The sequence below is a fragment of the Mauremys reevesii genome, linkage group 9 (genome assembly GCF_016161935.1).
Source record: "Mauremys reevesii isolate NIE-2019 linkage group 9, ASM1616193v1, whole genome shotgun sequence".
Lineage (NCBI taxonomy): Eukaryota > Metazoa > Chordata > Testudines > Geoemydidae > Mauremys > Mauremys reevesii.
Genome location: NC_052631.1, coordinates 76,766,234 through 76,792,817, shown reverse-complemented (window position 1 = coordinate 76,792,817; position 26,584 = coordinate 76,766,234). Strand labels below are relative to the sequence as shown.

At 42.6% G+C, this 26,584-nt stretch overlaps 1 protein-coding gene across 2 annotated transcripts in view; it reads left to right on the top strand.

The window, feature by feature from the left end:
- The window catches only part of LOC120371240 (sodium/hydrogen exchanger 2-like), a 92,924-nt gene that overhangs the window by 33,911 nt on the left and 32,429 nt on the right, over window positions 1-26,584 (top strand). For both annotated transcript variants that reach the window (XM_039486806.1, XM_039486805.1), the window contains 4 exons: window positions 6,216-6,368; window positions 9,083-9,333; window positions 16,565-16,782; window positions 22,802-22,998. In XM_039486806.1, the coding sequence (XP_039342740.1) occupies window positions 6,216-6,368; window positions 9,083-9,333; window positions 16,565-16,782; window positions 22,802-22,998 (819 nt within the window). The remainder of the gene's footprint in view (window positions 1-6,215; window positions 6,369-9,082; window positions 9,334-16,564; window positions 16,783-22,801; window positions 22,999-26,584) is intronic.

Below are 26,584 nucleotides of genomic sequence, written 5' to 3'. Positions count from 1 at the left end.
TAAAGCAAGACTAAGTTGCACTGAGTGTCAAATGGCCTGCAGCAGTCCCCTTACCAGCTTTATCCCCTTACTCCCAGCCATGCCACCGGCACTCAGCCAGGATAGGGATCGAGGTAATAGTGAGTATGGTGTCTTTGAGGCAGCTGGGGATTCCCTATGCAGAGGGAAACTTCCACTGGCTAGCTTAGGGAAGTTTTGCACTACCATAGTGATATCAAGCTCCAGTAGGGTCTCATGGGCTCAAGGCCCTTTTGTTTACCCTGGGCACTTGGGCACCAAACTTTGAGTTTGTAATGGCAAGCGCTGTATTTGAGAGGGAACCCCAATCAAAAGAGACTGCAGACACCCTGAGCTGAGTTAATGTGGTAATTAAGGGGGATCTGTGAGTGCCTCTGTTATTTCCCTAGCACAGAAATCAAGAGATGCACATTTGATTTTTTTTATTATTATTTTTTGTTGAAAACAATGAAGGTCTCAATCATCCCCTGAGATACCCATGCAGACAGGGACCCATCCCTGCCCAAAGAAGAGTGACCAGGAAGGGCAATCATCCATCTCTGCAGCACCATTTCCTTTTTCTCAAACCTTACAGAGGGGATGGTTCCTGCACATGGGGAGAAGGTGGGCAGAATGGCAGAGAGATGGACCTCATCCTTCCCAAATCTGCAGGGAATCTACTCAAAACTTCATGCATTCTGGGGCATTAACTTTTCCATGGCCTCTTCCCTGTGGAAGAACCTAACTTTGTGAGAAGAGGTCCAGTGGAAGACGTCGAGGAGCCAGAGAGAGGACTCCTAGCTGGTGCAGGTGGTCCTGGCCTCCTAGGTAGAGCAACCATACCAGTTTTGGCTGGGACAGTCCCCATTTTAAGCCCTGTCCTGAACATCCTGACATTTTTTTGGCAAAAATGGGCATTTGTTCAATTTGCTCTTGACAACTGATGATCAGCTGGCAAGAGCAAAAGGAACAAATGCCCAATTTCCCCCCCAAAATTGGAGTGCACACCCCCAGGGGGTGCGGAGGAACATTTTTTTGGGAGTGGGGGGGGGATCGAATGGCAACACAAGGCTGGGTGGCAGGGCTTGGACTGTCAGCCTTGGGCAGCATGGGACTTGGGCAGTCAGCCCCAGCCTCAGGCTGCGCAGGGCTCGGCCCCAGCCCTGAGAAGCCCTCGGCTCAGACAATTGGCAACAGCAGGTGGCTCAAGCCACCCCGCACGATGTCCCATTTTTACTTTGGGAAATATGGTCACCCTACTCCTAGAGTTATCTCAGAATCTGTGGATTCTGGAGGCAGAACACCCTGGTAAGTGATCACAGAGTCACTTTCTTCTGACGCTGAACAAAGAAATTTATTAGCGTGTTCTCAAGACTCTTCTGCCTCTTTATTAGTTTCACTGTAAAGCTTCGGCCTAGATCACTTCAGCCCCCTGCCACCAAACTTCCTGTTTAATATTTAAAGGACCAGTGCACATATGCTTAACCCCCATTTGTTCCAAACTGTGAGGGGCCTTGTTCCCCACCCCAAGGAATGATTATGGAGAAATGCATAAAGGGAACCCTGTAGGATTTTCTTCCCCCAGGATTCCCTCTTGTCATTTTTTTTTCCACACAAAAGGAGAATTTTTTTGCCAAAACTCTTGAAATCTCAGTTTGCCCAGAAGTCAAGACAGCATTTTCCCTAGTCAAGGTAGACATTTCTGTTAAAGGCACAGTATAAAAGCAGATAAACAATGTTAAATGGGGGTGGGGGAGAGTGAGATTTTCAGAATGTATCACTGCTTCCCAAGATTCCTGTTTATTTTTCTGACCTACAAAATAATATCAGACATTGGGACATGGTGTGCTATTGACAAACAAGAGTACATACGTATGTGATTTTGGTCTCCCATTTAGCTCCCCATTACAGAAAAAATGGATCACCAATATGTCATTAGCAGTTCAGGTTTGGTGTCCTTTGGGCATTTGAATCCAAAAATGGGTCATCGATTAGTCCAGCAGCAGCCCGGGGCCCTCATATTTTAATTGCTTGTGCAGTATGGGCTAAATTCATCCCTCGTGAAACATCACTGCTTCTGGTGAAACTAAATCATGGAGGAATTTGGCCTTCTGCATTTTGCCCTCCATTTTATTAATGTGTCAAACAAATACCCTGCTTCCCAAAATGAGTGCGAGTGTAGCCCCTAAAGTCAGTGAATACCTATCCCTGAACCTTCCCAACGGCCACACCGGCCACTGCAGTGGAAGGAACTGTTCTGAGAAGAAATGGCCAAGTAAAAAATCAAAAGCCCCTGCGGTTCAGAGATGGTAGTTAATGACATCTCTCTCTCTCTCCACCCCCCTCCCTGTGGTAGCTGAGTGCCTAGCATGAAAAGTAAACACAGAAATAGCTCTCACTTCTGCTCCTGACTGGAGGAGAAGACGACAAGCTATTGCTGGAATTTATTATTGAGATGCCCTCCATCCTAGACCCTCCAGTTGCATGCTTTCTTAAGTGATTGTATTAGCTGGTCGTAGTGATTTTTGGTGGATACTCTGATTTGCATTTGGTTTACCAAAGGGAAGATGCACTGAGCAAAGGTATCATCTATACCAGTTCTCTGTGTAAGCACTAGAATTGTGGGGCTGGGGCCCGAAACCAGGCACCTCCAGCAGTGCTGGAGGATCCAGGTTTTGCTGTTGCCTCCGGGTCTGGGGCTCAGGGGCGGCTCCAGGCACCAGCGCTCCAAGCGCGTGCCTGGGGCGGCAAGTCACGGGGGCGCTCTTCCGGTCACCGCTAGGGCGGCAGGCAGGGTGCCTTCGGTGGCTTGCCTGCGGAGGGTCCATTGGTCCTGCGGCTTTGGTGGACCTCCCGCAGGCGTGCCTGCGGAGGGTCGCTGGTCCCGCGGCTTCAGCGGACCCTCCGTACTTGGGGCGGCAAAATGTCTAGAGCTGCCCCTGCTGGGGCTTGGGGGTGCAGAAGGAGCAGTTACACTTGTTCTCCATTTAGGCAATGGAATTTGGGTGGCTGAGGCCCAAAGCGGAAAGGATCCTGCTTTTATCTCTCCCCTTCCCCCATACACACACACAATCTCACACACACACACTAAGGGTTTGTGAGGCTTTCCTGTAAGCAAACGCTAAGCACCTTGCGGCTGAGTGCAGACATTTCCTGTGTGTGAACCTGGCCCTGCTCCCCGGCTCTCTGGGGGTTGGGATTCGCTGGGATGCTCAGTGGCTCCTGCCTTCACACCCACCCACACAATTAGGGCAGGCTGCATTCTGCAGGGCCTGTTAGGCAGGAGCCCTGCCCAGCCACTCAGGGTCAGAGCAGCCACAGCATCAGCAGCAGCAGCAGCCAGGAGCTGGGAAGCAGCCAGCCATCAACTTTCCAGGGCGGACGGCTCCCAGGGCACATGGAGAGGCAGAGGCTGGGATGGGAGGCTGCAGCAGGATGGATGCTGGGGCCGTGCCTTTCTTTGCTGCTAGGTGCTCCTGTGGTCAGTGCACTCCAGGGACCATCGCTGCTGCTGCCCTTCGAGGACAGTGGCCCAGAGAATGCTAGCTGGGGATCCCAGGAAGCCCAGGATAATGAATCCTCTGTGCACACAGTCTTCTTCTCCCTGGATTATCAGCATGTGCAGGTCCCCTTTGAAATAACACTCTGGATCATGCTAGCTTCTCTGGCCAAAATAGGTAAGGAGCCATGTTTCTTCTGGGCTGCAGCAGGAGGAAGAGGAGAGGGGCAGAGCTCAGACAGGGGAGGGATACTCTGAAAACTTCCTTGCATTGGGCATCTGTTCGCCAAACCCCAGAGAGGGTGGAAAGTCCTTGCCTAAAGCCCTCCTCACCCCTAAATCGGTCTGTGAAGTTTCCAAAGTCTCTGAGTGGCCCATCCTGCCCAGTGCCTGACTGAATTGCCCTAAGCTGGGAAAGACAATCAACACATGCACTTCCCAGCCAGCTTCTCCTAACCTGGGGAAGCTCAGGTGGGAAGTGAGTTATCAATAATATTTTTAAATCTTGGGCTAGCTAGAAGAGAACAACTTCTTCCCTTTATGGTACTGTGCTGCTCAAACTGACTGCATTTCACCTCTGTAGCATCAGGTAGGGCTGCTTGTAGACAGGATATCAAACTAGATAGCCCTCTGGGCTCATTGTTTCTTTCTCTCTTCCTTTCCCCCATACAAACACAGAGACACACACAGACACAGAGTTTATGAGGCTTTCTTGTAAGCAAACGCTAAGCATCTTGCAGCTGAGTGTGAGACTTTACCTGTGTGTGAACCTGGCCCTGCTTCCCGGCTCTCCGGGGCTGGGTTTCAATACAATACTGTACATTAAATTGCCATATTTGCAAATGGAAAAAAACCCCACACAATTGCTTGTCAGCTTATAATAGTGCAGCTGCAAATGACAGTGACGTTTCCAAAGCCATGTGTAAGTTTATACATGCAAAACTTAAGAACTGCACGCGCGTATCCAGGGGAGAGGAGAGTCCAGAAAGGATAATGGGAGTAATTGTGTAATTATATAACTGGAGTGACAAATTACAAATGTGAATAATAATCCTGAACTATATGCCTGCTTTCACAACTTTTCTGCACAAAGGTCTCTACTCATGTCAATGGGAGTTAAGAATGAGGAGCGGGTTGGATCAGGACCATCACAATGAATAATTTGGGCCTAAGAGTAATATGGTATAAGAAGAGAAATGATAAATACAGGCTATGAACTCCATTAGTACTGCAAAAGCCCCTTAACCTTAATTTAGTTATTCAAAAATATGAAATATCTGATGCTTAATTTACCTTGTAAGGTCTTTGGAGCAGAGATAGTCTTTTGTTTGAAGTCTGTATAGCACCTAGTACCCTAGGGGCCCAGTTCTGGTAATACAAACAAACAATAATTAATAAGATTTTTTTTCTAATTTTTCCATTTCAGTTTGGTTTATTTCAGTTTATTTCTTTTCATGACTTGCGTTGTATGAATTTCTCTTTAAAGTCTAGATCTGTGCAAAGTGGCTGGATGTACCACTTGTCCGGAGGTTCTGAGCTCACTTTTCACAACGTTGTATTCTAACTGTTTAAAGAGCTAATGATTAGTGAATATTAAAATGGCCTCCTCTATAATTAATAAGAAGGCTTTCTCTGACAAAGAACATTTGTGGGAAACATGGAACACAATTTAAAAAAAAAAGAACGGTTGCTCCCCACTTTTGTAGTGCTGAAGAGAGTATGCTATTTAGACCCTACGCCATCTGTTATCCTGAATTCCTTCATGGAAACTTATCTTAGGTAGATTATTTTCAGGGCCTACTGTACTGTTGTCTAAAATATATAGCTTTTAACCATTTGTTGTGATGAATTGAGGAATATGCCAATGTATGCAGTTATTAAAAATCTCCTGGCACTTTTGGCAAAATTAGAGGCGTGCTAGCCAAATTCCAACTTAGGTAACTATACTCCACCTACCTAAAGTTTCCCTCATATTTTGAGTCCTATATGCTATTCTTCAGTTTCTCTTTAAAAAAATGTTGTCTACTGATGTGGTGTAGCAAGATGGCTGTGTTTCACCCCAGATATGGCTGTGTTTCAACAGAATATATAAAATTGTAAAGCACTTTGGGATCTTCCTGGATGAAAGGTACTATAGGATGCTATTTATTTATTAACTTTTCATTTTATCAACATTTACAGCATTTTTTAAATTCACTTCATGCTCACCTAAAGAATCCTACTGGTATTAAGTTGGAAAATTATTATTTATGATAAACAGCATCAATTCACACCCCACAATGCTCTCTGCTAAAAATGACAATGTGGAGCGATTCCTCTTTTGTATTATAAAAAAGTGTGATGAAATGATGATGTCAACATATTATGCTGATTCTGGATAATGATGTCATCTCTTTACTGTTCACCAGCATTTCATCTGTTTAACAAGCTGCCGTCAGTTGTGCCTGAAAGCTGCTTATTGATATTTGTGGGGCTCATCATGGGAGGAATCATCTATGGCTTAAATGACAAGTCCCCACCCGTCATGGACAGTGATATCTTTTTCCTCTATTTACTGCCACCTATAGTCCTTGATGCAGGGTACTTCATGCCCAGCCGTCCCTTTTTTGAGAACATTGGGACTATTCTTCTGTATGCTGTAGTGGGAACGATATGGAATGTGTTTGGGATTGGCTTCTCACTGTATGGGATATGCCAAGTGAAATCCTTTCACCTGCAGGATATATCGTTGCTCCATAATCTCTGGTTTGGCAGTCTGATTGCTGCAGTGGATCCTGTAGCCGTGTTATCTGTGTTTGAAGAGATACATGTCAATGAAAAGCTTCACATTTTGGTTTTTGGAGAATCGCTCCTAAATGATGCAGTTTCAGTGGTAAGTACTGTCCCTTATGTTGGTATTTAGTGTACAGAGGAAGGATGGTCCTGTGGCTAGTGCTAGCCTGACACTCAGGAGACTCACATTCAATTCCCTGTCCTGCCAAAGACTTCCTGTATGACCTTGGGCAAGTCCCTTGGTGTCTCCCTGTTCCTTAGTTCCCCAGCTGTATAATGGGGATAACAGCACTTCCCTACCTTACAGGGATGTTGTGGAGCTGCAAGCAGTGGTGATTACAGCAGTGTAAGCTTTTTTTAGTGTGGAATTGCACACATATAACTGTGTAGTATCTACAGTCTTTTCTCAGTAACATTCCCCTAGAGTCAATATGTGCACATGAAGACACTAAGATATGAAGAGAAAAAGTAAATGTGCGGAGAAGCCTAACAGGTTTTGTTTCAGAAACATCATCAATATTGAAATTAGACTGGCAAAACGGGCGGAAGGAGGCAGGGAGAGGGAGGGGAACCTTTCCATTGAACAAACTATAATTAAAAAGTAAAACAAAAGTATCTTGTTGCTACTATTATTGGCTACAAGAAAGCATGACTCTGGGGCTGAGCTGCCTCATCTTCCATTGAAATCAGCTGCTCTCAGGGATGAGTCATGCAGGAGGTCAGACTAAATTATCATAATGGTGCCTCTGGCCTTAAAACCTGTGAATCTATAAAATGTTCTTTGGAGCCAGCTCAGCATCCTGCAGGATCAGGCCTAAAATTATTTATTTAAAATGTTTTTATTGACACTTACTGCATTGTCATAATAGGAGCAGACATGTTTTGAAAGGACAATCTGTTAATATTGTACCTTCTTCGTCTTTCTACTATGAACTAAACCCCAATCCTCTTAATAGTTACTTTATTTGAAATAACAAGAGTGACTTTCCTTTGTGTTCCATCTTCTGAGGAGCAAAATCCAAGCCTGGTCCCTGATTTAAAAAATTACTTATTTAATATAAAAATTAATATAAACATTTCTCCACTCTAGCTGCAGAATCCCATTCTGAACTCATTTAGGGCCTGATCCAGAGCCCACTGACTTCAATGGGGGACTTTCCATTGATGCCAGAAGGCTGTGGATCAAGGTCGTAGAGTCCACATAACAGTGAACATGTATACAGTGGTGAGCTTTTACACAAGAGCAGCCCCACTGACTTCAGTGTACACCAGGGTGGGAAAAGACTGCACAATTTAGCCCTTGAATGGTGAGATCCCTGAGGTGGGAAACATCTTCACATTTGTAAAATGCTGAGCAGACTATCAGCACTCAATACATTATAGTAATAAATAAAGCTTATCAGATGAAGTGTCTCTATTGTTATCTAATGTGCTCACTCCTTTGTTTCTTGTGAGGTTTGGGTATTGAGAAATACAGGATTGGATCTAATATGCTGACTCAGTAATGCCAATTTTCATCAGGTGGGTTCAAAATAAGATTCTGCAGCTGGAGTCAGGCACTGCCTTTCATATTACACAGTGTCTTTTATGCTGCATAGGGTACTCTTTTATACTGAAGAATTCAGTATAGACAGGAAAACACTAATTTAAGGTCTATTTCTCAACAATTTAATTTCCTTGTAAATAAAAGGGAGAATAAAAAATCAGGACCTGTTACCCCCAATACTTCTACATCAAATTTGGGTTATAGAAATAGTTTAGCGTGAAATTGTCCATTTTAATCAACAGCCAGTACTTGCAGGAAGATATTTAGGTCCAATATCTCTACAAATCTCCCCACTTCAGGAATAGTCAGGGTCTGTTCCAAAGCCCATTGATGTCGATGGAATAATTTGCCTTGACTTCTGTGGGCATTGGGTCAGGCCCTATCTGCATGCCAGAAAGTTGATACACCAGATTCGCCACTCATGATAGTGCACTCATTGCTTTCAGTGATTGGTATAAAACTGCTGGTATCATTGGCTGCATCAACAGCCTGATGTACAACCAAAATTTGACTTGATGGAGTTACTGTTAATGTTTAGGATTTTAACTGCACTGGCATGTGAGTAGAAGGAAGATAGTGAGAAATAGTATGTATTTAAAAACTTTGATTATAGATACACAATATCAGTGTGTCTGGATTTATAATCCTTCATGGAGCAGCAGTAAAGGTAGGAGTTCACTTCTCTTCCCCCCCCCTTCATTCACATGAGTGAGGAGTGAGCTTCATAGTCTAATTGGAACCATTAAATTCAGATGTTCTATCCCACAGGCAAATTCTTATTGCTAGTTTCTTTCATATAACAAATCTCCAGTGCAGACTTAGAGGGAGAAAATCACCATGAAGATCTTGCAGAGCACCTCCTCTATATCATTCTATGGGGATGGTGGGGTTTGTCTCCCATGTGATAGGCCATGGAGAAACCCTGTTGTTCCCCGGGAGGTCTAGGGCAGCCCGTGAGGAAGCTGTATGCCTTTACACCTGACCAAGCTCCTGGTAGGCCCGCCCCCACATCCATTGAAGCCCCAAGAGCTTAGGCTTAGGATGATTTATCTTTTCTTGGAAATCCTTGCAGGGCCATAGGGTAGATGATGTACTTATGAGGAAAACCCATTGGTAAAAAGAACACAGTGTCATTGTCACAACACTAGGGAAGCATTTCACCACATTGGCAGAAGTGTGTCAAACATTTAATGGTGTGTCTGTTGCCTGCGGTCAACTCTAGCTAATGTTTGTTTTTCTCTCTCTTTTTCCTTTTATTTTTCTTCTAGGTGCTGTACAAGCTATTTAGATCCTTTTGTGAAATGTCAACAATCAAAACTGTGGATGTGTTTGCAGGAATTGGGAAATTTTTTGTGGTTGGAATAGGAGGGGTCTTGGTAGGCCTTTTATTCGGGATGATTGCTGCCTTTACCACACGATTTACCAAGAATATCCGTGTAATTGAACCCCTCTTTGTTTTCCTGTACAGTTACCTATCCTATCTCACTGCAGAAATGTTTCACCTCTCTGGTATTGTGGCGTAAGTATATACACGGGTTTTCTTATTCTTGCAATTAATGCTTTTGGCTATATTCAGAAAAGAATCAGTCATGATTACATCAGCGTTGCTTAGTCTGAGATGTATGATAAACATCTATGTACTAAGTGAAACAAAAAAATATAAAAGCCTTTGAAATAGTACTGGGACATAACCACATCGCATGCATTATACAATTCCACATAAATGGTGATATGCATTCTTCAAATGTGCTCACATTTTCTGAGGATTTAAAAGACAAAGAAATGGCCTTAGCAGTGTTTCACAGAACAGATGACATCTGACTTTAAATGATTTGAAATGCTAAAGGACTTAAGTTAAACAATAAATTTCAGGGTGTAGAGATCGCAGCCAGCTTGTGTATTTTAAAACTGGGAATCATAAATAGTCCTGATTATTAGAGCTGGACAAACGTCAAATGGTTCATCAGTTCAGTCAGGCATCCAAATGTTTGGATACTTATTCAAGCTTGGTTTAGTGTCTTTGGTCTGGAAAATTTGCATGGTCAGTATGTCTGAGACTTCCTGTGCTTTGTGGTTTTGGCTGGGCCAGAACAGGCTTTCTAGCAGTCTTTTGAGTTCCAATCAATACCAGGATGTGAAGAGGTGCGCTAAGTGGTTGATTGGATTCTTTGAACATTAGAAAAATTTGAGTTTGATCTGGGTTTTGGGCAAGACTTGAGTCCATTCTAATTTTATTTCCAGTGATTTGCCCATCTTTACTGATTAGCTTATTTAGGTCTATAACCTACCTTTACTTTCTGGTGGTATGATTGGCCAGGCAGGATTGCTCATGGTGATTGGGATGACTATATGGTAGGTTGCACACTGCTTCTCCTTTAAAAAAAGAAGATTGCACACCTTCCTCCAGCATACGTGGTATCTGGCCAAGACCTAGCTGCCTCCCTGACCAGCAGCCCTTGGAGCTGTAGCACTATCAATGTACAGTAGCCAGTCCCGTAGCACTCCGTTGAGTGTTCGGTATCCTGCCATACTGTTGCTAAGGTGATCAGCTCAGGTCCCACCACCATCTTCCCCCCCCCAGCGTGCCCCTGCTCAGCCCAGGGCAAGAACTGGCTCCATGTGTTTTAGCTTAGTTTTTCTAGATCAACTCAATTCACAGGTATACTTTGCAGACCGTGAGTGTCATAAAACAGCATCGTCAATAGCTAGCAGACAATGGTATCCGCGATCACCAGTTTCCCTCTATACTTAGATTACGAAGTGGCAATGTGCGTAATGACTCTTTGATTGTAGGTAGACAGATAGACAGGCGCACACCCACTGACCTTGATGCTATCATGCATGATCAGGGGCCGGATTTTTCTTTCAGTTAAACTGATGTAAATTCAGAATAATTCCACTAACCTCAGTGGAATTATACCTGATTTCGGTGGCGTAACTGAGAGCAAAATCTGGCTTGTAGCATAGCGTGTATGAACTAGGATGAGTGTGTAACTATGGGCTTGTCTAGATGGTGGGGTGATGCGCTCTATGGGGCTGTGATTTGTTACATGCAATGTCTTACTGCACATTAAGTGGTTTGTGTAGACCAGTGGCTCTCAACCTTTCCAGACTACTGTACTCCCTTCAAGAGTCTGATTTGTCTTGTGTACCCCCAAGTTTCACCTCACTTAAAAACTTACAAAATCAGACATAAAAATATCAAAGTGTCACAGCACACTATTACTGAAAAATTGCTTACTTTCTCATTTATACCATATAGTTATAAAATAACTCAATTGGAATATAAATACTGTACTTACATTTCAGTGTATAGTATACAGAGCAGTATAAACAAATCATTGTCTATGAAATTTTAGTTTGTACTGACTTTGCTAGTGCTTTTTATATAGCGTGTTGTAAAACTAGGCAAATATCTAGCTGAGTTGATGTACCTCCTTCACTGGTGCTTCTGCTGCTCCACTTGACTGTCATCCTATGTTGCATTCCTGACTTTGGCCCTGATCCCTCAGTGAGCTCCATATGATCAGACCACTGTGCCAACGTGAAGCCCTGCAGCCACTGAGACTCCATGCAGTCTCAGGAGTCAACCCATGCAGGATATTTGGAGATTCCCAACTCTTGTGATTTCATCACAAGTTTCTTGGTATTCAGTGGTTTTTGTAAAGTTCCAGCACCTGGAGTCATAGGATTACTGAACTGTCAGTAGAAAACCGAGGGATAAATAAATGTATGTTGTTCAACTTGCAGTTGATCAGCCCAATGCAGGGAGCGCTGGGGATGCCTTCTTTAGAAGGCAGTTGACCATACAGAAAGAAATTATCTTTTCCATAACTGAAAGTGCATGGGGAAGTGGCAGCACTGAAAGGTCACAAGGCTATTTAAGAGGAACATGGTATTTGTTGAACTATCTATATCTACATTTTGTTTCTGAAAATATTGAGATAAATATTGCCAAGAAGATAAATGCAAAATATTGATGTCTGATCTACAGCTAAAATATGTGGATCCTTTAATAAAGATTTTTAAAACTCAGAAACTATTTTTGTTTAAATGTTGCAAAATCATTTCTGTATATTTGTTTCAGCATCAGTCTAACAAAGAATTCAGGAGACTGACTCATCTCAGGAATGGAGACACCTTTCCTTTACAAAACTCCCCTACAAATCTCCGGGGAAGCTAACTGGAGCTATCAAGGTTCTTTAAGTACAGCCTTATATAGTAATTGAGAGATACTAGTTTTTAATTTGAAGAAGTTGACTTTAGCCTTTAAGAACATGATTAACTGAGGGCTAAATCCTTCAATCTTGAATCAGACACCAAAACTCCCACTAACATCAAGGAGAATTGTGCCTGAGGAAGAAATGATTTAGCCCTGCAAAACTGGATCCAGTATTTCTAATGGACAAAGAGATCTTACCTTAGAATCAAAGACAGAATAGATGGAGAAGACTGCATGAGGTCATCCAGTCCATCTCCCTGGCAGTGGTTGCAATCTGCTAGCTCTGACCCTGACTCAGGAAACGGACTCATCTAGTGCTGACAATCACAAAAGTAAAGATATTTAGTATTTCCCTAATGACTGTAAAGTGCACCTAGACTCCGATGATATTTGCCTTATAGACAACTCCAATATTGATAATACTGATGATGAGAAGAAAATGAACAATTAAACATCCAGTTAAATACAGCAGTATCTGGATGATCTATTTTGAAACCAATGATACTATGTTGTATAGAAATAGGAATCTTCTATACTTTGCAGACTTTTGTTTCCTAGAATGGCCCATACAAAGCAATGTTTCAGTATTGTTGAAAACAATTATAGTTCAAGGGAAAATGTAAACTAAGGATCTGTTATAGTATCATGTGACTGAACAGGGAAATAAATATGCTGCATAATCAGCATGAAAGGAGAAGGCATTCAGACTTAATGGTGTTTCCTTCTGTCACAGTGTACTGTACCCATTATAGAACCTATTTTCTTTTCTTTTTAATAATGCATTAGTTCTGGATCAAAATGATTGCGTGGACAGCTAATTCCTTGTCATAAGAAATTGAGATTACAGATAGCAGTATATTTTAGGATTTAAATATAAGTACAAAGATGCTTATGGCTCATTTGTGTTTTCTAAGCCTTTTAAATTTTTTTGTATTGTTCTCTTGTTTTTGATACCAGCTTAGTATCCTGAAAATATTTCCCCCATACTAACAGTATTTTTATTTTGTGCTTTGAAATGAACATCACTGTTGCAGTTTAACTTCATTGTTTTGCTCTGTAACTATCTGCACAGCTGGGTCAATAAGAGTTTGTTAATTACCTGCTGCTTCGCCAGCAGAGGGGGGAAGATCACAAGAAGATGAGCCTCATTTTGCTCTTGCTAACAGCAGTTCAAACTAGGAATAACTATGTTGAAATTAATGGTGTTTTACTAGTAGAAGAGGACAGAGGAGGCTGGTGAGAGGAGAATCAGGCTCATTGGTTTTCCGTGGGTTGCAGAAAAATAGTCAAGTGAGATCTCACCTTATGGAAACCTTGGCCATTGCTGCTGTTGTCATCCTTCTGTTCAGTTGTTGAAACACACTATTTGCTGCCCTTACAGATAGTGCTCCCTTCCCATGTTATTAATACTCAGTACAGATCTTCACATCCAGGCTTCCCAGTGGCCACATATTTCCCCTACTTAGAAAAATTGACAGTTTCCAACAGAAAATGGTCACATTTATTCCTGAGGCCCTCTCTAGTCTCACTGTGCACTAGGATGTGCTTTGCCCAATGTTTTGGCAGTGAACACAGAAGGGACAGATGAGCTCCTCTCCCTGCCTCATTTCACTGCAGGGAGTTGCAGTTTAGAAGTGAAGGCAAAAAAGTAGTGGGTTTTTTTTTTGTCAATTTCCTGGGACTCACATATGAAATAAGGAAGGATGGAAATTACAGGTAAAATAAGACTTAAAAATGATGAGATTAAAATCAGAGGGAGGGAGGAGAAAGTTGGACAGAAACATTCTCATTCTCTCTCTTTTTCATGCCCATAGCTAGACTGTATATTCACTGGGAGCTGGCACACAGTTGTGACTTTGCCAATAAGGCCCAAACACCCAGTCAGAATGTGTTTTTTGCAATCAGTGTCCAATGCTAATCTCCTCGGCAGCGTATACCTCCTTCCACACGTAAGTTTGTCATTCTGTGGCCTCTGTATTATATGCCGCATGACCACCAGCTGACAGCATGATCTATTAATAGAATGGACCAGCAGTAGCCAATGGCTGTTTGGAAAACTATGGAGTGGCAGTCACCAGTAAAGTAAAATTTTAAGTCAATAGGCTAGATCCTATGTAGATCACACCAATTTATCTCAGTGTAATGCTAGCAGCTTCAGGGGAGTTATTCCTGACGTACACTGATGTAGATTAGAAGAAAACCAGGCCCTTTGCTTCAGAGAGTTGTTGTCAAAATAGCAATGGTGACCAGAATTCAGAAACTGATATTTGTCTTGCCTTCAGGAGTTCAACTGGTCCTTTAGTACAATGTGTTTCAGTCAAAGTAACATACCCCTCCTCCTCCCAGTGCTTTGACTCTTTGATTTAAATTGCTTTGACCTTCTGAGATTGCTAGGCTGAAATTATGCTGATTTGAAAAACTGATGAATTAGGCTAACCACATGTATACTGTAGTTTAAATAACCAATTATCCATGAACAATTAAAGGGTAAAAGTTTTAATTGGTGCTTCACACTTCTAAAATGACCTTGTATGTACAATACATGAAGAGGTAAAATGTTACTGCTGTAGCGACACTCTCTAATTTCCTCAGAAGCACAGTGGTCCCGTTGAAGGCCCGCTCTGTGTTCATCACCCAGCCTAGTGAATGTTCAGTAAGATTTCTTTGATATCAGTTGAGCTCTCTGTAGTCCTTCAGCTGATTTAAGGGGCCAGCTTCTCAGCTGTGGACAAAGAACATAGCAGCTCAAGATGCGGATGGGAATGTAAAATGTGCTTCCCCCATCCTGGGTCAGTCCCTGGTGTTAGTTAGAGCAGCTTGCAGACTACTCATGTGCTATGCTGGCTGCCCGTGGCCCCAAGGGTCTGATACAGCAGCCACGGATCAGCCGGATTTAAAGAAGCCGTCTTCACACCCCTCATGCCAGCAGCACAGGAGCTGCTACCTCAAGTTTCTGTATTCTGAAGGTCTCTCCATACTGGGATGGTCTTCCTGTGGCTGACTATGATGGTTTTAGGGACAGAATTCACCAGATAGGCTTCCCAAAGCCTGCGAGAGCAGTGCAGAACCTGGGCAAATGTCTTTATGTGTGACGTTCTCCTCCTCATCACAGGCTACTTCTCAGCGCAACCCCCAATGTGTGGAAGCTGTGAAAGGGCAATAAATGCTCAGCTCATCAGCATTTTCCTATGTGCCATACTGATCTGTGAGTTAAAACTGGTTTCTGTGGGCACATGGGGTGGGACGGGAGTGGAGTTATAAAAAGACACGATATACAGAAAAACACTGGGAAAGCTCTCAAGATTTTTTTTTTAAAGGAGTTCACTATTATGCTTTTAAGAGATCAAAATTTTATGGGCCAGATTCTGGCCTCATAGTGGTGTAAACTCCATTGAATGAGCTGAATTACTTCAGATTTACACTGGTGTAACTTATGTTGGAATTGGCTCCTATTCCTTTTCTGTAATTCTTGTCTCTTCAGTATTGTCTCATCATTTCCTTATGCTCCCTACTGCCAGTTTGCTGCATCCACCCATTGTCTCTGGTCTTGCACTTGGACTGCAAGCTCTTCAGGGCATGGACTGTCTCTTTGTTATGTGCTTCTCCAGAACCTAGAACAGTGGAGCATGATCCCTAACTGGGACACTGGGGCACCATGGTAATACAAATAACTGTGTGTACTGCAGGGAGCAATTTGTATTGTGTATAGGGAACAGTCCTGCTATGGCAGGGAGATGAACTGGGTTATTATCTAACAGGCCTTTTGCATTTCTAATATTTATGAGTCTTTGATTCCAAAAATTGAGATTAAGTCTTGATTAGAATCTGTCACTGTTGCACTGCTGATGGCAAACAGATGGCAGGAAGTGGATATATGCAATATATTAATAATGATATGTAAAGCTACATTAAAAGAATGTTACAAAGTTGCAAAGTAAAACACTCAAAAGTTAGGAAATGCTAGAAATAAGGTGGCCCATGGAGGAGGTGCTAGATCTTCTCAATGAAATGTGTATAAGAATATTTTAACATAAGCAAGCCAATGTATTTTTTCCCCTAACCTCCTTCTGAGGAACAGCTGAACCTTTTTTGCTGAATTTTTTCAGAAAACATCAGTCTGAGGCAAACACCCAGGATTGAAAATTTCAGCCCAAATGGTTAAAGTTTGGCAAACTTATAAGGAACTGAAAACAGGGTCTTATAATGGAAAACGTTGGGCAACATTAACTACAGGTGTCGCTACCTCCCTACAATAAATGTAATACCTTAGCATTTATTTATTAAGGGCCAGATCCAAATACCCTTACTCACACAGAGTAGTCTCTCTCTGCACAAGTAGCCTCATTGATTTTTAATAGAATTACTTGGGGAGTAAGGTGCTACTTAGTGAGTCTCAGCGTACCAGAATCTGACCCTAAACTAAGTCTTACGTTGTCTTGGAAAGGCTATGATATAATTTTTGCCTATCTAGCATGTTCCTCCAACCAATCTATGTACCATATGTAATTGCTTTATTTTCTTTCCTCAGTATTATTGCTTGTGCCATGGGCATGAAACGTTACGTGGAGGCGAATATCTCTCTAAAATCTCACACTACAATCAAATACTTTATGAAGATGTGGAGCAGTGTTAGTGATACCCTTATCTTCATCTTTCTTGGGGTCTCTACCATTGGAGACAACCATGAATGGAGTTGGTCTTATATTTGCTTTACCGTCATTTTCTGTCTTATTTGGAGAGCACTAGGTATGGTGAAAAAAATGGTTTTTCTTTGTGGCAATGAAATGTACAATCTTGGAGTTTATTATGTATCTCATCTAAGTGTAGGAGAGGAGTGACTTTTTGAAAAGTACTGGTTGCCTAACATTCAGAACATAACCTTTAATTCTAACTGCTGGTTCATTTAGTACTTCCCTTTGTATTTCTATCATGTTTCCAGTTCACTTTATCACATCCTTCAATGGAAAATGTGACTGACTCCCTTTGTTCCTGTATTGGATAAGATAAACTGGTTCTTGAGCTAATAGGGGGGGATCTTGTTTTTGGAGCTGATCATCTTGAGCATGAATCGTTGTCTCTTCTTAACGTGGTTGCAGGATTGCCTTGGACTTAGGGTGACCAGACAGCAAGTGTGAAAAATCGGGACAGGGGTGTAGAGGGGAGGGTAATAGGAACCTATATAAGAAAAAGACCCCAAAATAGGGGCTGTCCCTATAAAATCGGGCCATCTGGTCACCCTAAACTCCTGATAACTCAACTTCTCTGGAGTGTATTCAAGAGCAAATGCTGTCTTAACTGGAAGAAATAAGTCATATATTGGCTTGGTTGCATGTGAATCATTTCCCTTAGCTGGGAAGGTGATGGACTGGATGTTATGTATAACCAGTTCTCTCTGCTGGCTGAGCTAATGAGCTGTATTATTAGCTGGTGAAGCAGAGGCCTGTGTTTTGTAGTGAAATGTGAATCCCCATGCGCATCTATGCAGCTGGGCGATCAATCCAGTGTCCTTATACACAATGTGTAGTCATCTCTTACAGTAGATGTGGGATGGAAGTATTTTAAAATGACAGCAGTAACTGTACTTAAACCCAGGCCAGATTCTGCCTGGCCCTTATATGGGTACAGTGGGCAGAGAGCATGTGAGAAGCCCATCACTTGCTTGTTTGGTAACAAGAATTCCAGTTCCTGCACTCACAGTAGCACAGGGACTGCACCCTCCTACTGCCCTGGGGCTTGCTGTGTGCCCCAAAGAGGATAGGGACGATGGAGATCCATGACTCCATCCATCTGCGCAGTGTCCAGCAGACCTGGCTACCTATGCAGGAGGAGCAAGCTGTATCCCATAAAAGGACGTCACAGTTGGCACTCAGGATCTCTCTGTCCTGGAACTCCTGGGCCATTCTGCTTCCCTGTGGAAGAATGTCTTCCACTGAGCTGGTATAGAAGATCACTGGGGCTTTCAAATGGAGGCGGCCAGCAAAAATGTGAGAAGCCCGGAGTTTGGTAAAGTTTTGAGTTAACATGTCTAAGAACATAAGCAAACAAGGGAGCTGCAGTTACATCAAGATATTTTTTGGAAAGGATAATCCACACTCTCTGCAGCACGGGAGGGAAATGATATGAACCAAGACCTCAGCAGCTGTAAATTCTCCTGTAGGAACAGCTGGGAAATGTTAGTGGGCAAATGGTATCCTGGAAACAGAGCAAAAGTGGAGATTAATCTCGGCTTCAGAGTTCAGCACAGCGGTGTTCAGAATAAGAGTCTGTGAATAACAAATAGTGGATGAACACTTCCCTTGATGGTGATGTGGAAGCCCCATGATTACTTTTTTTCTCATCTTATATTTTTAAAGCAGAGGGCTAGACCTCTCCTTTACTCAGCAACCCTAGGATACTCCCAACATTACTTTTTTAGGGATTCTTCCTTGCCATAAAGGCACACAACACATGCTCCTAGCCCAGAGTTTGGAGGCAATATATAAACAAATAATATGCAAATATAGAAACTTAACATATAGCCTAGTATTGTGCCCTATTGTTCTATGTCTTTGTTCTTGTTTCTTTACTTACCTGGGCACAATGTATAGGAATATAGGAAGGATTTTCCCTCTCACTATGGCCACTCTTTGCTCCGTAAAAGCCCCTTAGCCAGCAATAGGAGAATTCCCCCCGTGCAGTTATGAGAAACACAGGGTCCCTTGCTAGTCCCAGGATGTTGGGGTGCACCATGCTACAGCAATTCTGAGCAGCTCTGGCTGTCTGTAACTTAGAGCAGCTCCTTCAGACACCTAAATAATGCTGGGGACTCACCAGCCCAGAATTCTAACGATGTAAATGTGGCTTAAAGCCTTAAAGTGAGGAAGTTTACACTGCTGCTGCCCAGGCATTTCCTAAGCTGTAGCTAATAAGAGGATTTTCCATTTGTGGGTTTGTCAGTCAGGCCCCTTTCACAACCACTTCAATTCAAACAGACAGTTTGTTAGAGAAACAACACACCTATTTTCCTATAGAGGCATGACAGCTGTAACTCAGGCATGCGAGGGAAAGGTTAGCCATTTCAATGGGCAAGGTAAACAAGATCCAGGGCTAACTTGCTCTCCCCGTCACTAGCTTATAAACACACACCTGAGAATACAGAGTCACTCCTGGGTGGGGAGACCAAGATCAAGTTCTAAATGGGAGGGTAGGGATAGGCCCCAAATCCTTTCCTAACACACTTGGAGTTGAAAATTATCATCTTAAATCCTGAAAAAAGGCTGTGCCCGAGATATTTGCTGACTTTTACAGTAACTAGACAAAAACCAGACCACATGTAAGCAGGTGCAACCCCCAAAGACATTGTCCAGTGTTTGTAAATGGTCAGGAAAATGGGTGGAAGTAGTAAAGAAGTGTAACTTGCACTGATTTGACATTCAGGGAGCATGATTCTCCACTGCCCTGCACCACACGGAGTCACTGACATCTGTGCAAACTCGAGGAGGGGTATTTGACAACCACTTTGCACAGGTGGAAAGGACCCCACAATGGAGTGGAGAATCAGGCCTCTTGATACTGGGATTTAACCCTGGAGCCCTGCAGTCTCTTTTCTCTTCTAGGGATGCCTTTTATAACTTAATCTTCAATTAATGTACAAAGTTGTCACAAGCATAGTACATTTTTGAGAAGAAAGGTGGCACCTAGAATTTGTGAAAGCTGCTTCATAGGGTGTCTGTTTACAAACCACTAAAGCAACCAGAAATACCTTTGTGGTTAAAACTTGACCTGAAGTTTAATAGGCTCATCAAACAAATTACTTAAATTGGATTCTCAGTGATTAACAACAAGACATGGCAGGATGTGCTTTATTGGCTATTAACACATGACTAGATTTGCTGTTAATGACTAAGTGCCATAAATGTACCTGGAAGCACAGTTATTGGTTAATTATGCATACCCTTGAGTGTTTTACTATGAGAAAAATGGTTTCCTTTGTTTAAAATGTTCGTTTTCAATAAAATGAAAAAAGCATTCTGAATTATTTGGATTCTCCTTGTTTGAAAATAGCTCATGGCAGGAGGGTAACAAACAATGTCAGTAACAATCATTAAAGCACCTAACAAACTGCTCTGGTGTTCCAAGAATAGGCAGTAAACTTCAAATTCTCTATTTACTTATCACATTACCGGAAAGGGTTTAATATTGTAAACAGAAAGAGCAAAGAAGAGATGACATCAAAATCAGCCTTGGAATAAGTAGGTGTAATTCCCATTGATTTCAAAGGATGCTAGGCCCACATTCATCCAGGGCTGAATTTCATTCAACATTTTGGTCTCTGGCTCACCTATTTACAATATTTAGGGTATGTCTGCGCTTGGAGCTCAAGGAGACATACTCACACTAGCTCTCATCAAGCTAGCATGGTAAAAATAGTAGTGTAGTCATGGTAACTTGGGCAGGGGCTCGGGCTAGCACTCCCGGGTGCATACCCATGGGGGCCTGGTGGGTTTGTACTCAGGATGGCGAGTCCCTCCTGCCACTTACCACTACTCATGCTTCTTTTCTTTTCTGTAAGAACCTTTGTTGCTGTTTTTTCTTGCAACCTGAGGACTCTAAACCTGAGAATAAAGCTACTGTGAAAAGGTCTTTGTGGTGAGAAGTTTTTGATGTTATTGGAGCAGCTGGCCCTTTCCACCAGGTTCCAGGACCTCATCCCACTAGTGGAGCCACTCTGATTCTCTCGCTTATGCTGCACTAAATCAGGAAGCCAGCTGAGTGGAGTCACTACTGAAGCCAGCTGAGTGGAGTCACACTGGCATAAGTTGGAGGAGGTCTGAAAAGTGCAGAAAAATGAAGCAATTGCGTGGGTGACAGCAGCTCCCAGGGCACCAATATTTTGCCATTCTTTAAACAAGTTAGAATTTTCTGCTATCTGTTTGTTATGGTGCTTCTCCAAAAGGAGAAATCTTTTGATCCAAGTAGTTTATGATATTCTACATCTTCAACCATATGACTATATGGATGGAAAATGTATTCATTACTAACTACTCCTACGTAAAGATGGCACTTGAAATTAATTTGAGTGTGAATTACTGGCTGTGTTTGGCTCTGGTCTAGTTGTGAAATACATTTCTACGTAGTATTTTTTCAAACTAAAAGTGTTATTGTCACTTAGATAGAATGTTGAAAATGAAAACTGGAGTTCTTGTCATCATCTGCTCCTCTTGGCCTTAATTTCCGGGCGCTCCTGGAGCTGGGAATACATCATTGCCACAGTTCCCGTTAATCATGTTCTCTATTACTGAATATTCCAAGATTTCTTGTCTTCTCCAAATTGTTCCTCTGTATGATAGAAATTGGTTATTCCTAGTTATCAGAAGTGTGTGGGGAGGTGTTTGTATAGTGTTGTTTTTAAAGTTTATTTCCCAACAAATGAGGTGGATGATGTCTTTAAAACATTAAAAAAATAAAAAGCTGTAGTGATGTGAGGGGGCAGGGGAGAGAATTCATGACCCTCTTATGTCATCAATTCTCAAACTAGCCATTAATCTTAAAGATTAATCTTCAAGAAATGAAATGTCCAGGGTCCCTGTTGTTATTGCTTAATTATAGTCACTGTTTCAGAGCTTAAGGGCCTGATTTTGATCTCATCTGTACAGGTTCCATTGGTATAAATGGAGTAAGGCCTGATTTACACAGGTGTTAATGAGGTCAGGATCAGGCCCTAGAAGTTTAGAGCCACGTACATGTTTCTTTCTCAGTTTCTGTAACAGGGATATTGTCAGATTAACAGACCCACAGTGTGATCTACTGCAACTTTTTGCTTCTGTTTAATTGCAAATGATTATCAATTGCACCAATTGCTGGGGCACCTTTCATAAACTTAAAGTTCACACAGTATTACTCTCTATGAATTAGAGACTGCCAAATACACAAGTTTAATGCAATTACAAAACATAAAATATTTTGTGTACCCTGACAATTGCTTAAAACCAAATGCAGTTCAAAAGGTAACCTGTAACTAAATTATTAAAATAAACCAAATTGCCAGTTTGCCATTGGGAGAGTATTTATCACCCAGAAAATCCAATCATTAATTACCAATTAGAATGAATCAACTACTGTTTAAGTCAATTCCCAGGGTCAGTTCCCATATTATTATACTAATGAATATGAATTCTTGGGCCTGTGCATTACTGTTAATATGAAACAAAGTGACTTTTAAAATATTTTTTTAAACTGCCATCAAAACAAATATGTTAATACACTGTATTGTATTATAATAGTTTTATTTACTACTCAGTTAATACTTAGCACTTATTCACTAACCTAACTTGTATATTTTAGGAACACCTCAGTGATGGCTATGTACATAAACTAAAACTCTGGGTCAAACCTCATTCTTGTTCTAAAAGGAACCCCAGTTTCAAGACTAGATCTTGATGACACACAAAGTTGATAGTATCCAACATGGGATATTACCAAAAGATCAGTCTAACGTCTTATAGGTCTTACGAGACCTACCAATTGTGGCCATTCAACACTGTTTCCTGTCTCCTCCAAGTCAGACGTAACTGGGTCTGGATTCTTAGCTATTCTGGGGCTAGTACCAAAGAGATGGAAACCCAGTGGATCTGGCCAGTGGAGGAGTGTCATATATTACCAAATTCTTCCCTGCCCTATTCCTACTGATGTGTAATTTGTTCACAGTGTAATAGCCACTTATTTTAATGCTGTGTAAGTTCTCTTCTTGCTTGCTAATTTCCCATCTTCTTTCCTCCTTTAATAGGGGTTCTTGTATTGACTTTCTTCGTGAACAGATTACATGTGAACACTGTTACCAGCAAGGATCAGTTCATTATAGCATATGGGGGTCTTAGAGGCGCCATCTGTTTCTCTCTGGTTTTCTTGCTCCCTGACTTCCCTAGAAAGAAACTCTTCATTGCAGCCACAACTGTACTTATTCTCTTCACTGTCTTTGTACAGGTAAGAATACTATCAATATGGTAGAATGCCTACATCAGACCAATTATTACATAGTGCATGACAGTGTTTTTGTTTCAGATACATGGCTGATGCTGACACTCTTTAGATTTAGTGTGGACTCTAATTGGACAAAAGAACTGAACATAAAGCTATCAGACCTTTTCTTGTATCGTGTGTACAGAGGTTAGAATTCTTATTGAATGAGGCAGGAGTTGGGACAATGTGTCTTAAATGTGTGTGGTTGACAACAGTTGCTGAGTAACACTGTTAGGCCTTGTCTACGTGAGTCTTTTCCATGTTGACAAACCCCATCTTTGCACTGGTGTAGCTCTACCAGGGGTAATAAAGGTGAAAAGGTTAGTAGGAAAAAGCTAATGTAGATATCCCTTTAAAGCAAGGCCCTTAGGTATTTTACCAGGAGCAGAATGAGCACCAAAGTAAAATACACTCTAGGATTTGATACCCGATTAAGGAGAAAAACAGGTGTTATGTTGGGTATTGTCACAGGGCTGCCATCTCAGAGCACCCCCTCCTGGCATGGGATGACCCTGCAGAAGCTTTTACCTCAGTTTCCCCTTCTCAGGGCTCCTCAAGAAGGCTCTTTGTGAGTCTCAGTTGTGCTTTAGGTGGGAGGGCTCTCATGCTTGCCCCCCGGAGTCACCCACTAGAGTTCAAAAGCTCAAATGAAGCCGTAACACACATACTGCCCATGCAACCTGGGCTTAATAAAAGCCTCACGTTCCTCCTGGGCTTTTCCCAGTCAGGGCCGGATCCAGGCAACAGCTTAGCAAGCAGGTGCTAGGGGCGGCCACTCTGGAGAGGGGCTGGATGTCCAGGTATTTGGCGGAGGGTCCCTTCGCTCAGAGCGAAGGACCTCCCGCTGAATTGCCGCAGATCGCGATCGCGGCTTTTTTTTTTTTTTTTTGGCTGCTTGGGGTGGCAAAACCCCTGGAGCCGGCCCTGTTCCCAGTTCCCTGCTTGTTGTACAGGACAGAGGCCACAGGGGCACTCCCCAGTGCTTCCTCTTGCTCCAGTGGCTCTTTCTCCCATTCCCCAGGCCACCCAGCTAGTGGCCTGTTTCCCTATTCTCATGGAGTGCCTGCAGAGCTTTCTGCTCTCTGCATTCATTCTCTGAGGCAGTGAAAGCCCCACATCTGCTCTTTCTGCCTGGACTCATCCAGATTCCCCTGCTCTAGGGCCCAGGTGCCCTCTCCTAAGCCCTCTGAGCATCAGCTGACCATCACAGGTGCACCAGCCTTTTCCCTCTTAAAAGGCCAATGCTGTCCTGTGAGAGGCATATTTGGATTTTGTAGTAAGATGGAACTTTAGTTAAACACTCCTCCAGACAAGGGGCTTGGCTACACTTACGGTTTGCAGCGCTGGTAGTTTGCAGCGCTGGTCATCCAGCTGTGTAGGAGCAGCGCTGGTGTGTGGCCACATTTGCAACATTTGCAGCGCTGTTGGGAGTGCTGCATTATGGGCAGCTATCCCAGCATTCAAGTGCCAACAACGTGCTTTTCAAAAGAGGGGGGTGGAGGGTGGTGTACTGTGACAGGGAGCGGGGAAGGAGAGAGAGTGGATTTTTGGAGCCAACACTGTGTGCTAGTTTCCTGGATTGAAAAATCACAAAATCTTCACGAGCCCTTAGTCTTAACTCTTAATTGTAAACAGCCTGCCTCCAACACGGACTCCCCGCTGTTTCACTCACTCCCTGTGGTGTACTGTGACAGGGAGCGGGGAAGAGAGAGAGAGTGGATTTTTGGAGCCAACACTTTAGCTTCCTGGATTGAAAAATCACAAAATGTTCACGAACCCTTGGTCTTAATTGCAAACAGCCTGCCTCCAATGCTGTTTGACATTCACTCCCTGCCTCTCATTTGATCGTTCACAGCCAGGTACAGATAGCTCCTGTTTGCTGTGATCAGTGTTTGTTTTTTAGATAAGCAGTTCAACGGAGCTCGCTCGGATCGGAGTTCACAACAAAACAAAGAGAGGCTGCATAACAAAACAAAGAGAGTAATTTAGTTAAAAGCTTTCTGGGATATCTCCTTATTCCCTGGAGGCCAATAAAAGCGCTGGTGTGTGTCCACACTTGATGAGCAGCGCTGGATCACCAGCGCTGCAATCGCTACACCCCAACCTGGCCAGGTGTACAGCCAGCGCTGCAGCCAGGGAGTTGCAGCGCTGGATGTGCCTTGCAGGTGTGGACGGTTACTAATTGCAGCGCTGGAAAGCCTCTACCAGCGCTGCAACTTGCAAGTGTAGCCAAGCCCTAGGTCAATTCTCACTACACCAGGGGAGAGAGCAAAGACATGGAAGCATTCTAAACCCACTTAACACTAAGGGCAAGATTTTAAAAAGTAACTAGTGATTTTGAACATCTCAGTTTTTGGAATGAGACAACTTAAAGGGGCCTGATTTTGAGTGTGTGGTACCGATTTTGAGAGGCTCAGTACCTTCTGAAAATCAGGTCTCTTTATGATGCGCACGACAACTGGGGCAATCAAAATCACTAGTCACTGGAAAATCTTGGGGTTAGTATATATGTCAGAGATAGCTTCACATACATACAAAAGGCAGGTGTTAGCACTTTATGATGTTTCATTGACCTTGTGATAGCTTTAAATAGCTATATTGTCTAGCATTGAAAAAAAAGGATCGGGGTGTGTGGCTAGTTATATAAGTAACAAAAATCATAAACAATCAAAATAATGGTTCATTTCCGTCCAGTTCATGGAAAGAGTGGATTTTTAAGGAGTTTATTCCTCAAGAATAATATGACAAATAAGATGATACCACGCATATTAGCCAAATGCTCTTGTCTTACAGCCCAAGGTGGCTCAAATATATTAGCTTGCTAGTAAGATAAAAAGATAGAAACTGAGTTTGGAAGCATTCTGACTTTATCTAGATATTTTGTAATGATCAGAAATGGAATTATGAAGAAGAATCCAGTGAGCTAACTGCACAATCTCTATCTCACAAATGATGTAATTTTTCATAGATGCTTCTGATTAAGGTTCATAATTTATTTCCATGTTTATTTAAAGTGAGGTAAATTAGAGAATCTGCCACTAGTTGTCATGCACTGAAGTTAGTCCTGCTCCTGTTCCTGCAAATCTGTGGATATCTGCTTTATATCTGTGAATATCCGCATTCATGGACCAGGTTTGTGGATCGCGGATGGGTGCAGATCCAAATTTTATATCTAGAGCTCTGCAACTCTGTGGATATCCCCTTTATGATGTGGATGTGGATATCAGTAGAACATGTTTATGGATTGCGGATCGGATGTGGATACAAATTTTGTATCCAGGCAGTGCTCTACCTCTTTAAATCAATGGAAGTTTCATTATAGACTGCAAGAGAATGGGGATAAGGTCCCTTGAATTTTAAGAGTAATTAAATGGCCCTTCTATTAAACAGGGGTGCTGGAGCAATTTGTATAGTGGGAGTACTGAGAGCCATTGAATCAAACTGTAAAGCCTGCATATAATGAAATCCACTTCAAGCCAGGGGGTGTGGCAGCACTCCCCACATCCCAAGTTCCAGCACCTATTCTGTTAAATGATCTAATTTGACATTG